The 12,895-nt window shown below is 35.0% G+C and overlaps 3 protein-coding genes across 4 annotated transcripts; all 3 read left to right on the top strand.

Annotated features, from left to right (window-relative positions):
- The first annotated feature begins 7,187 nt into the window (after positions 1-7,187).
- On the top strand, positions 7,188-8,260 carry LOC103950436. Its single transcript, XM_009361636.2, has 4 exons — positions 7,188-7,260; positions 7,482-7,688; positions 7,869-7,980; positions 8,146-8,260. Exons 1-4 carry the CDS (start codon positions 7,188-7,190, stop codon positions 8,258-8,260), a joined length of 507 nt encoding a protein of 168 aa, XP_009359911.2.
- Positions 8,261-9,151: 891 nt separating this feature from the next.
- Positions 9,152-10,602, top strand: LOC103950381 (ethylene-responsive transcription factor LEP-like). Its single transcript, XM_009361578.2, has one exon. It carries the CDS (start codon positions 9,209-9,211, stop codon positions 10,040-10,042), a length of 834 nt encoding a protein of 277 aa, XP_009359853.1. The 5' UTR covers positions 9,152-9,208; the 3' UTR covers positions 10,043-10,602.
- A 596-nt stretch (positions 10,603-11,198) lies between these two features.
- On the top strand, positions 11,199-12,665 carry LOC103950434. 2 transcript variants are annotated; one of them, XM_009361635.3, is made up of 4 exons: positions 11,199-11,311; positions 11,457-11,590; positions 11,721-12,005; positions 12,289-12,665. In XM_009361635.3, exons 1-4 carry the CDS (start codon positions 11,294-11,296, stop codon positions 12,341-12,343), a joined length of 492 nt encoding a protein of 163 aa, XP_009359910.1. In that variant the 5' UTR covers positions 11,199-11,293; the 3' UTR covers positions 12,344-12,665. The 2 variants fall into 2 exon arrangements, with proteins under 2 accessions (XP_009359910.1, XP_018503723.1); XM_018648207.2 differs by having other exon boundaries at positions 11,276-11,279.
- The last annotated feature ends 230 nt before the right edge of the window (positions 12,666-12,895 follow it).

Here is a 12,895-nt window from a genome sequence, read left to right as displayed (position 1 = left end):
AATTGGAGATTCATGGGATTCACAAAATCCAACTTGCCCTTTATTCGAGTTTTCTTTGACTTTTGACACTTAATTTTCTTCCCCCATGAAGCCACTATTCACCTACTAATTAGTTCTCAACACCACCCACCATTCATGATAAATATATCAAAACTTCTTGTTGTTGTTTTTTTCTTTCTGTTTTCTTACACCAATAAACTAATTAATATTAAAGCTTTTTTAAAATTATTCTAACACACTAGTGACACTCTAAACTTAGTTGGCTAATTTATTTTCACTTGACGTTGAAAGTTATATATACTCTATAGATTTACAATCTACGCATGCATGATGTCTATATGTCACATTTTATGTGTTGTTTTTAGAACAAATTAAATGATTTTTTTTTAATCAGATTGTGTATTTGTGGGATTCTTTTAGACGAAAATAACATTACAAAGACAAGTTCCTAGGGCAAGAAGAGCTAGTAAAATCTCATAACCAAGCCGGACGAGCCTTCGCAGGCCGTAAACGATACACCACCGGATTAGAAGATGACAACCCATCGAAGTTAAAGTAGCTACAACAAAATTAGTCTCACAAAAAAACATGGAGAACAAAATACACTGAAAACGACCATATTAATTGTGTACGTTTTTTTTACCGAATTTGTATTTGTTTGAACACAACATGTAAATAAAATAGATATTCTTAACCATGTAAGTTATGCATAACTCAAGTGGATAGGATGTTGATCTTCTACCATGTTTTTCGGGTTTGAAACTACCCCTTTATCTTTTAAATTATTGTAATAATTTTGAACCATTTTCCCTCCCTTAGTAATAATAAATTATAAAATGTATAGAGAAAGCACATGGGTTGGCCATGCCACTCAAATGCTTAAGAAAACGATGGACTATATTTTATTGATTTAAGACTATTTAGCATATGATTGCAGATACCGACTAACCTATAAAATTTGTCATCACAAAACCATCGATTTTAAGGTGCTTTTGCAGAATCTCTCTTTCTATATGTTTTCTGAATTATTTAATTAAAATGGAAGCTAGGAAGCAGGAACGATATGTAGTTTGTGTTGTGTCAGTCATGACTCATGAGTCAAAGTGAGAGACCAATATCTCCGTCAGAAAATGCACCATAATAATATTGCCAAATATCTAAGAAGAATACCATCTTATAGAATAATGGTGATCAATCGGCATTAAGCCTTGTTTGGCCTACTAAAGTTCAGAAATCTGTGTCCAGGAATCACGAAGGGCCGATTTATCTCTATCCTTGGTGCAATATATCTTTCCACTTTCTTGATGGTACGTAATTAATTAGTTATAATCTTTATTTTTGCAATATAAATATTGAAAATTTAAACTCTCAATTGAAAGGAAGATTGGATGACATGCTAGATATCATACTAGCCATATTTTAATTATGAAAAGGCTCACCATGTTAGATTTGTGTGGTCACTCGAAGGGGATCTGGGACCAAGTAGGGCAAATTAGGACATTGATATTTAGGTGGAACCCGAATAATAAACTGGAAAGACAAAGTTAATTACGTTAGTTTTCAGTATATAAAGTGAGATAATATCAAACGTGTTAAAACCCCACTTCAACCTTTATTTCAACTTACGTGGTTGTTGCCTTAAGTTTACAATTAGTTGTCTCTCTTTTAAAGTGGATGCAAATGTTTGACCTATTTGTGACTAAGGCTCCCTCCAATTTGTACAGTCTATAAGCTCCACTTTTGCAATAGGGTAGCAATATGATTCTCATTAGAGTGAACATGCACACATGAACATCAAAAGATTGTTTAATAGTCTTTATTGAGTGACGCAAGAATGTCTATGACTATTAAGTTTGACATTAAAATTTAAAAACACAACGTCGTAAAATATTTAGAATATCACATTAAAAATCAATCAACACTAAATGAGGAGATCAACCAGTTTCAAATATATTGTTATGCATTTCCCATGAAAGACAATTTCTGTAACGATCAAGGTGACTTAATTCATCGTTGAAAAGGAAAATTGTTCGGTTAAAAAAATCTGGATTTGATTGTTGTTATCATTCTAGAGGATAGTCATACTCTGTAATTTTCGTGTGAATGTCCTACTTCTTTAAAAAGAAAATGTGAATAACTTATATGAGAAAGGGATAATGCTATGGATACAAAATTTGAAACAAAATTTGCAAACCAAATGATGTGCCACCAATAAAAAATAAGCACGTTAATCAACACTTAAGTAATAATTCAATCATCAACATCCACATCATTTGGTTTACAAAATTTGGTTTAGAAATTTGATCTCCTTAACATTACTTTTAAGTAATAAGAGTAATGCTAGAGAGACTAAATTTGCAAACTAAATGATGTGTTACCAATAGAAAATGAGCACGTTTATCAACGTTTAAGTAATAATCCACTCATCAACTTCTATGTCCTTTAGTTTTCAAAATTTAATCTCCCTAGCATTATTCAAGGAGTAATACTATTCATACATGTTTTTATACCACATTTCTATATCACCTTATGTGGCATCTGATCTGGATTTGCAAAACCCAAGGAAATGAAAGAGAAAGACTTATCGTATACCACAATCATCATTTAATTAACTAGTTTTTCTTAATTATTAGTTTATTAAATAATGAACTAAATTTAAAAATCTGATTAATTCAAATAATATGACTGTCCACATCAAATACCACGTAAGATGGTATGAAAATGTGGTACAAAAACATGGTATGAACAACATTACTTTTATTCAAGTAATAATCCACTCATCAACATCAACACTTAGGTAATGTGTTTTTGCATTCTACCATATGGTTTCACACCCAGCCATGAGGCATGCATCAACAATTTTTGGAATATTAAGTTGTTAATTACCAATCCACAATTAGCACAAGTTACAAGACGTTGTTAGAAAAAATATTTGGAAGGATAAGACAGAAGAATAAGATATGTGGATCTTAACTGCCACCCTCACTAATCATTAATTTAGATTAAGCTGACTAATCTGTTCATTAACGTATTTACATCTTACAGTACTTTTTCTTTCCAGTTTTCGTTATCCATAATCCAATAAATTGGTCTTAAATTGGATTTCAGGTAAAATAACTAGCACTAATTAACCTAAAATATCTAAGTAACTAAAATTACAAAGCACTGTGTACCGAAAGGCCAAGGAAAATGGGTCCCATTAGGTCAAGTTTTCTTCTATTACGTAGGTCTTTCCTAGTGATTGTTTTTCTTCAAAAAGCAACGCCCTTTGTGTCCCCTCACATGCAAACCAACATTGCTTTCCTTCAATGGAGGTCTATCTGCTTGCAGCGTGTTCAATGTTCATCTTCATGAGCAATGAAGGATGCTCCAAACTCACCAAAATATAAAAGAGGAAAAAGCCCATTCCACGGAAATAAACGAATTATGAAACAAAATTTTTTGTTTGAAAAGTTGGGAAAGAAGGTGTGGAACATATGATTATACTATGTATAAGCTCCAATTGGATCTACGTGGCTGAGAAAATTATATTCCCCATGTTGTTTCATATACCTAAAAGTCTCCCTATGCTGTATAGAGTAACATGACCCTTTTTGCAATTGTAATTATATTATTTATGACTAGCTTTCATGCACGCATTCATGCGAGCGCAGAAGGTATTTTTTGAATTACGGCGTGCTACACGTGATTTACACGTTTTAAATGTATTTATATGTGTAAATTGACAAAAGGAAAGTCAAATATTTGAAGTAAATGAATAATCTTAGATCATGCTAGAAGAAACCTCTCATAAACCAATTAATATAGCTGAATTCACATAATAAAATCGGTCTCTATAGAATTTACAATAAGAATAGAGAAAATAATATTTAATGAACAATTGATTGAATCATATTATTGGTAGCCTATTGTGAGGCTAAGCCCATCTCCTCCTCCCTCTTAGTATAAATAATATCTTTTGTTAAAAAAAAAACAATCATTTGACCACTAATTTAATCACATTATTATCCGCATGCGAAAAGACTTTTTTATATCAACATTACACGCCTCTCAAGATGTTTTGAACGTGTTTAAAAATAGAGAAAATAATATTGAATGAACAACTGATTGAATCACATTATTGTTAGCTCATTGTGAGACTAAGCCCACCCCCTCCCCCTTAGTGTAGATAATATCGATTGTTAAAAAAAAAAAAAACAATCATTTGACAACTAATTTAATCACATTATTACTAGCCTATTGTAAGACTAAGCCCATCCTCCTCCCCCTTAGTGTAGATAATATCGTTTGTTAAAAATAAAAATAAAAATCATTTGACAATTAATTTAATCACATTATTATCCGCGAAAGACCTTTTGTTATAACTGGCATTACACACCTCTTAAGATGTTTTAAATGTGTTTAAAATAGAAAAATTGAATCATATTATTGCTAATCTATCGTGAGGCACTAATTAAAAAAAAAGCACAAAAAAAATTAATTATTAAAAAAATACTGTGAAAATGATGAAAATGCCCCTGTTTTATTTGATGCATTATTTTTGGATGCCTTTGAGGTTTTTTATGTTGGGGGCATTTTTGTCCTAATATTTTTGTTGAAGCTTGGTAACACCAAAATCATTATTCACTTTTTCATTGACTTCATATATAGATTATCTATGTATATATAGGACAATATCATTTGCCTATTTGCGTGATAATATAATTTAGACTGTAAATTTAAACTATACATCAGATAAAAGCTTACTTAATCGATGCAATTGATTTGGAACGATCTAGCATGTTAGAAAGAGATTACGAAATATTTTGTTTTCATATAGTTCGACAATTTATGTCCATTTTACTTGAAAGTGAAACTAAAAGAAAGAAAATCTTGGGGATGATCTAAGTATATATGCTCGAAAAGATAAAGGTGGTATTAACATGCATGGTGATTTGCATGATTGCATTGGGATGATCAATGATGTGTACTGACAATTGAATGATCACGGGAACGATGATTAGAGATTTGAGATGTATTGAGCAATCATATGTTGCAGGTGACTCCTTTTACAAAGCCTTTCGGTTTTGGATATATAAAACTTCTTCTCAGGCGTGCATGCTGATAATACAATTTGATTTGATTACTACAATAGTGTCCATGATTAGGAGAGATTTTAAAATAACAGGTTTTGAATTTTAATCTTTGCAGAAGATTAAAATTTAATAAAAACTTAGTCCTAGATTGGATATTGATTTTAGTTATTTAATAAGTACTTAATTCAAATTCATATTATATTTTTGTTTTAATATTTAACAAATATCTTATTTAATGTCATTACATTAAATTTTAAATTTACTATTATACACATTTTAATTCATTAATTTTATTTAACTTTCTCTAATTTGTGTACCTAAACATTCGTATCATAATATATTATACTAAATTAGTGTATAGAAATATCTGTACCTAAATATATTGTAATGAATTAGTGGCAGGTAAGAAAATATGCAAAAACATTATTTTCATAAAATTTAATTTATGAACACCAAAAAATTATAATAAAAAGAGAAATTGAATACATATGCTGACATTAAATAGATTTAGGGACTAAAATCAATTTTTGTATAAGACATTTTTCTAAACTGTATCTTATTTAAGGATTAAAATTTAGTTTTCTAGATTTTTTAATGTATCCAGAACACTGGATGGTACTCCATATGTTATTATACAAGTGGAATAATTTTTTTTTTACAAGTGTCCCTCTACTTTATAATGACATATAGTATATGTGTCAATGTTCGAGGTACACTAAAAAAATCTATTAATAGCCCATCATACATTCAAAAGTCAGACTCTCTCTTTCTCCTTCCTTCCTAAGGCACATGCAATCAAACCTTAGGTTAGATATGATAATATGAACTTTGAGAGTACTACATTATAATATTTAATCCAATTGAAAATGTGTTCCTAATTATTAAGAACATGAACTTGCAACAAAGTTACAGGAATCAACACACAAGGATAATAATGGCCATAAGTTGCTAATCATGCATGCCAAGTAAACAAGATAGCAAATGTATTATTAGTACTTATTCAATCAATAGGAAATCTAATGCATATATTGCAAAGGTTCCGCGCGCGGTGATTTAATCAGGGTTTTGTTTAAATAAACTAGATTTTAACAAATAAATTAACAAGGGATAAAGTTGCTGTCAGCAGCAGGCATAAGGATCCTCTTCAGATTCTCTTTGTGAGGATCTTAGAGCAGTTCCACTGAGGCTTGGTTGCCCGGCACCCAGTCCAAAAAATGGATTGGCCTCTCTCATTTCTGCTCCACCCTAGCGTAATAGGTTGGCACCCAGCCCAAGCCAGGCCATAGGCTGGCCCAAAATCGACAGACTTGTTGACCAGCCCATCTGACGCCAATGTTGTGTCAGAGGCCGTTTGAATTTTTTTTTTTTTTTGCGCCAGGCACGTGGGAAGCACACACAACTGGGTGCGCGTTGCTGACAAGAATCCAGAGCCGAGACCCATTTGCGCAGGTACACTCAGCTCACTGATAGGGAGGCCACGTGGCCGATCTTGGGCCGTTGGATTTCTAACGGCTAGTTTTCTGGATCGTTGGATTTCCAACGGTAAAAAAATTTGAATTTGAATTTTGATCTGGATTGTTCGATCACAGATCAACGGTCCAAGTTTTTCCCCCAAAAATTTAAAAAAAAAAGAAAAAGAAAAAAGAAGGCACAACGGTCAGAATTATGACCGTTGCCACATGTCAACTTATAGGCTGTTCGATTTGAATATTTTTCAAATCCAACAGTCCTAGATTAATTACCTAAATTAAAAATTATTAAAAATTGTTAAAAAATACAGAAAAAATTTAAAAATTTAATTTATTTTTCCTATAAATACCAAACCCTCATCTTCCACCTTACACCATATTTCAATATTTTCAACACTTTTTACCAAACCTTTCATATACTTTTTGTGTGAAAAAAATACCAAGAACCTCATCCTTTTTTTTTTGTCCATATAAACCCTACATCCCTACATCCATCTTCATCGTTTTCAAATCTTGAGTTCTTACCATGTCTTCTTCAAGGAGAGTGTATAAACAGCTTGAGGAGCAACAGAAAAGATTGTTGGCACAACAGGAATAATTGGTCAATCTCGAGGAAGGTGGAGGTGGAGATGAGGCTTTCGCAATGGAGAAGGATGATGATGATTATCATAGAAGGCAGAGGGTCTCACATTCCCACTGTGTAATGGAAGCTATGAGTTAGATATCCAAACTCAGACGTGCTGCAAACTTTGATAGAAAGAGGAAAAAACGAGGTATAAATCTCTTGGAAGATTATTTTATCCCCAATTGTGTATTCCTTGATCTTATTTTTGACGTTGTTTTAGAATGCAACAAAGTTTGTTCGACAAAATCATGAGTGCTATTTGCAACCATGATCAATACTTTGTGCAAAAAAATGATGCTTTTCATGTTCTAGGTCTTCTTCCTAAGCAAAAAGTTACTGCTGCATTGCGGATGCTTGCATATGAAGCATCTGCAGATCAAGTGGATGGGACAACGAGGATGGAAAAATCAACTGTTCTAGAGTCTCTGGTGCGGTTTTGCTCCGCAATCGAAGCCCTCTATACGAAGGAGTACCTCCGGAAATCGACGTCTATGGATCTACGAAGGCTATTAAGGAAGGGTGAGATGCGAGGCTTTCCTGGCATGATTGGAAGCATCGACAGCATGCATTGGACCTTGAAAAACTGTCCAAGTGCGTGGCCAAAAACGTGTGACGACAGAAAATAAGCCAAAAGTATCATTTTGGAAGCGGTGGCTTCATTTGATACATGGATTTGGCATGCATTTTTTGGTGTTCCAGGAGCTAAGAATGACATAAATGTCCTTGCCCAATCTCTAGTGTTCGACGAATTACTGCAAGGAAAAGCACCCAGAGTCACATATTCAGTCAATGGCCATACATACGAACAATTGTACTAACTTGCAGACAACATTTACACAAGGTGGACAATGTTTATCAAAACAGTCCCACATCCACAAAGTGAAAAATAAAAACACTTTGCAAAATGTCAAGAGGGGTGTAGGAAGGATGTGGAACATTGTTTTGGTATCTTGCATGCTTGTTGGGCAATTGTCAGGTCATCTGCCAGAATGTTTAATGTTGAAGCACTTCAATCCATCATGATGATGTGTATCATTCTCCACAACATGATTGTGGAAGATAAGTATGATTATGATGTCGTCGACGAATAGGAGCCGGACACAATGAACAACTCAAGAACACGTATCTATTGTGCTCATGATGGCACTGAAGATCCCATGCAACACGAGCCATTGGAACAGGATGAACGTTACAATCAATTGACCGCTGAGCAATACACTTCATTGCAAGAGCCATAATGGCACTGTATCTGGCAAAGTGACTTGATTGAGCACCAATGAGGATTGCAACAAGGTCAAGATATTAAAAGGATCTTGTGGTGGAACAATAAAGTTCTTAGTTTATTTAGCGTGTTTCTTATACATCATACGATCAGCTTTTGTTAAGTACTATTTTGTTTAATTCTAAATAAAAAATTCAAAATAATATATAACAATATGATATACGATGAAAAGATAGAATGCAAGAATCTTCAGAGAACAATAGTCTCCAGGGTGCCCTCAGCCCTGGATAATTCGCCCCTGGCAGAACTTACATGATGTCACTCATACAAAAAAGGTGGACCCTAATTTTCAGATGATTAGCATGCGCGAGTGTGAGAGAATTGAGATTGGTCATCATTTGACAACTTAACTCTGTAAATGTAAGGAGGAATTTTAGTGCTTAAAGCATATTATAACATAGAAATTTGACATGATTAATAGATTTCACTTTTAATGTATATTGGCTAAAAAAACAAAAACTATGTTATAACTTCAGCGAAGCGACAAAATCATGTGGTGGTTTTCCAATTACATCAAAAAATCACTATAACACAAGATTAATATATCATTAAATTAATTAAATAATAACACAATAATCTCCCTTATTTAAACACCCCAACATGCAACGGACGAAAACCCAAGAAGCCTACAGTCATTCCCTTCTCTAAAAATTCTAGTAGTCATCACTGACATCTCTATCCAACGCATTATCTCACAGACATTTGAAGAAACACTTCTTTCTTTTTCTTCATATTGTTTTTCAATCAAATTAAATCCATGGACTTCTTCACCAACTCACCTTCTAAATCAAACAACTCGCCACCTTCTTCAACCAAAACCAAAAGAAAGCAACAACAGCAGCAAACCCAGCAACCACAACAAACCCAGCAGGAGACTAGGTTTCTTGGAGTGAGGAGAAGGCCGTGGGGCAGATATGCGGCCGAGATACGAGACCCTTCGACCAAAGAGAGGCATTGGCTCGGAACCTTTGACACGGCGGAGGAGGCCGCCTTGGCCTACGACCGATCCGCTCGCTCCATGCGCGGTTCCAAGGCTCGAACCAACTTTGTCTACTCGGACATGCCACATGGCTCGTCTGTCACCTCCATTATCTCACCCGAGGAAGACGTGTCAGCGTTCTTCACCACCTCACTTCCCCAAACCCACGCCCAATCCCAAACACACACTCAGCAGTCCTTCACTCATCAGGACCCATTTGATGCCTACTCATTCTCTGGAAGTTCATCAGCAGAGAATGAAAGCGGGTCTTACGTGCCCGCTTTTGGTGTTGTTGCTGATGAATCCGGGTCCCAGTCTCAATCTCACACTCACGAGCTACCACCTTTGCCTGCTTGTGTCTCCTCCTCCACTTGTTATGGGCCCGAAGGCGGCATTATGAGCTTTGACGGAGTTGGGAATGAGTCAGGCTTTTACGAGTTTTCAGACCCCACGACAAACAATGGACTGGACTCATTGGTGAGTGGGTCCTATGTGGGCTTTGACTCGAACGAGTTTGTGCAGCACAGCCCATTGTTTGGGAGCATGCCAACAGTCTCCGAAGCGGGTATTGATGGGTTTGATTTGGGTTCATCCTCTGCCTATTTCTACTGACTTGGTTTTAGTAAATCCATCTGATCTACAAGTGTGGTTTTTTACTTTCTTCTTTTTTTTTTTTTTTTGGTCAACTTGTTTTGTGTTGTGATGGGCCAAAAGTAAGGGCGCCTTGATGAAATTGTAATGGTTATGCCCTTTATATTGCAAGAATGTGAGCTTCTTCGAGAGTGAATGTTCATATGGTTTGGTTTGGTTAGTCAGGTGGGTTATTTCAAACAATTTTGGAGTGAACTCGGAACCTGTTATGATCCTCTTGAGAATGCTTTTGTAAGGGCTAGTTTGAAATTGTTGTGCTGTGAAAAGAAAAAAAATGTTGTTTTCAGAAGTACGGGTCAAGCTGCTTTTGCTTTATGGTGTTTGGACTCATGGTTTTGACATAAAACTTTTTCTTTTTTTTTTTCATTTACCAAACATAATTTTAACCCTAACTTTTTTTAAAAACTGATTTTAAAATAATTTCAGTAATGTCAAACCAGACTTATGCTAATAAGCAATTTTTATTGGAGGCCTACTTTTTGTTAATTCAAGGTGTTTTTATAATCCAAAAATATCTTCAAGTTTTTTGTAACCCTACAAGACAAGTGGACAATGCTTGCGCTGCCCTAAACTTTTTAAAAACAGTCATATAAACTCCTATCGTTTAAGCAACGAATCATTTACATTGGCAGAACATATTAAACAAATGACACATAATTCACATCCTCAACGTTGGACCTTACAACTTGAAGATCCGACTTCCTCTACAATAAGCCTATTACAAGGTCCCACATTGATTTACCTATTCATGACAATGGACATGCAGATCACGTGCAGAACTTGTAACTATTCAAAAGACAATAACAATGGACACACATATCATCATATGCATGCATGCCTTCCATTAAGTTAATTCTCTTCCCAACTATAGCAATTCAGAGCTTGTGATTCATATGGTAAACCAACTATAGCAATTAACGTATGATCAGTAGGGGTTGCTATCTTGGCACAGTGCCATCTACAGCCGTTTGGATAGGAGTCGAACCGTCTAAATAGGAGTCGGAGTGGACCATTCTCATGCCATTGCCAATTAGCGGTCAAGCAAAAGCCACGACCTCCCTAATCCCTCCCTATATAAGTGTACGTGTTTGTCACCCAAAGGATATATATAGTGCAGGTAAACATCATCATTTCATCCTAATTATATGTTGAGCCAGAATCTTGTTAACTGTTGAGTCTACCAAAATTCAGGGCAATCGTAAGTCTACCAAAATGGCTTTCAGGGCAATCGTAAGTCTACCAAAGTTCTTCTTTTCGATCATTTGTTTTGTTTTATGACGATCCCCTTGATTTGATTCGACTACCTTAATAACGTGATACATTAATTATGATGATGTCAATTGGTGAAATGATTAATTAATGTGGGTTTGTGTAGAACGAGTTGAGATTAATGCTGGCTCCGGCGGGAGGGAACCGAGCTTTTGCAACCTCCGCCGCTCCGAAGATGAAACATTTTGCAGAAAATGTTCGTGATAGTGAGGCTGCTCAGTCTACCATGTCGAACATCTGGTATATATATTGAAGTGTTTAAGCGATAACTAGTTAGAAATGAAGATTGATGATGATAAATAACAAGTGGTCATGGAATTTTATATGTTACGCATATTAACTAGTTTATGTATGCAATCGATCCAATCAGGAAATTTCTTAGAAAGCCAGAGAACGCACCCGTTGCTGTGCTGCTAGGGTTCCTAATTGTGCCTCTGACGATTGGGACGCACAGTGCTCTACAGCAGCTCATGCATGCCCCGATGGTTGTGGTCAACAAGAACAAGAGGGCCATGTACGAGGTTGACAACCCAGATGCTGCTGTTAGCTCATCCGACAAGTTTATCAACAAATCTTTCCTGAGGAAGGTTGGCCACATTCAGGAGCCCGGCAGGCCATCCATGCCTGATTCAGTCCAGCATGACCCTTTTACTCGGTATACATACATACATAAATATATGCGTGCTCGTAATTTTTTATGCACGAATTATTCTAATTGTAGAATGTTTATATTGGCTGATAAAAAATCTGGCAAAATAAATGTTATGTTGATTTGTTAATATTTCTAAATATTAGGCATCCAAATAAGAATTATTAAATTGATCAATGATTTCGTTTTCCATAAACATCTTATATTGTCTAATTGAAACATTTTTTGTGGATTGTAATACTTTCGTACATTATCCTAACGAAGGCTAGCTGTTGGTTGAAACTTGCAGGCCTCGCACGGCGGCGACGCTCAAAACAGTCGGAGTGGATCCAAGCCGTCGCTAAATGGGATTTTCCATCTCAACAAATTACAAATACTTCCTAGTGTGTCTCTAAAAATTTCTATCTATCCCAAATGGTCCCGTTAGAATCCGATTATTATGACGTGTGACATTGTAAATAGCTTAATTTTGGGCATATGTTTTTCCTTTTCCTCTGTTCATAGCTTAATTTTGTTGCAATGCACAAAAATATGTCATATGGGTTATGAAGCCCTCCCTTCCTCGCTAGTAAATTAATTAGAGGTGAGAGGCTCCCATTTTTGCTTGTTTAATTTATTGATTTGTTCTAATAAACAGAGACACCGTATAATTATAAATTTATAATATTTGCATTGCTTTTGTATCTGATATATGTAGCTTGGTAAATTAAAAGTATTTTGCAAGAATTACAAACCATCCAATTCCAAATTCCAAACCCTGCATGTCAAATTAACCAAAATATGACCCTGATTTGGGTACCAAACTAACGCAGATCATGGAGTTGATCAATGAGTAAAACAACGATTAATAAACAAAATTTAATTGTAAAGGTCCCTTATGTAGCCATCATATATGA

Source organism: the organism of the source record quoted next, unplaced genomic scaffold (assembly GCF_019419815.1).
Source record: "Pyrus x bretschneideri cultivar Hongxiangsu unplaced genomic scaffold, Pyrus_bretschneideri_v1 Contig74, whole genome shotgun sequence".
In the NCBI taxonomy this organism is placed as follows: domain Eukaryota; kingdom Viridiplantae; phylum Streptophyta; class Magnoliopsida; order Rosales; family Rosaceae; genus Pyrus; species Pyrus x bretschneideri.
This window is presented reverse-complemented; position numbering and strand designations above follow the sequence as displayed.

Excerpts from the sequence above, each read along its gene's own strand:
- LOC103950436 (XM_009361636.2), top strand. The coding sequence starts at position 7,188 with ATGGAGAAGGATGATGATGATTATCATAGAAGGCAGAGGGTCTCACAT. Across the intron at positions 7,689-7,868 it reads ACGAAGGCTATTAAGGAAGG|GAGCTAAGAATGACATAAAT; the intron begins GTGAGATGCGAG and ends TTGGTGTTCCAG. Across the intron at positions 7,981-8,145 it reads GGCCATACATACGAACAATT|GTCATCTGCCAGAATGTTTA; the intron begins GTACTAACTTGC and ends GGCAATTGTCAG.
- LOC103950381 (XM_009361578.2), top strand. The coding sequence starts at position 9,209 with ATGGACTTCTTCACCAACTCACCTTCTAAATCAAACAACTCGCCACCT.
- LOC103950434 (XM_009361635.3), top strand. Across the intron at positions 11,591-11,720 it reads TCTACCATGTCGAACATCTG|GAAATTTCTTAGAAAGCCAG; the intron begins GTATATATATTG and ends CGATCCAATCAG. Across the intron at positions 12,006-12,288 it reads CAGCATGACCCTTTTACTCG|GCCTCGCACGGCGGCGACGC; the intron begins GTATACATACAT and ends TGAAACTTGCAG.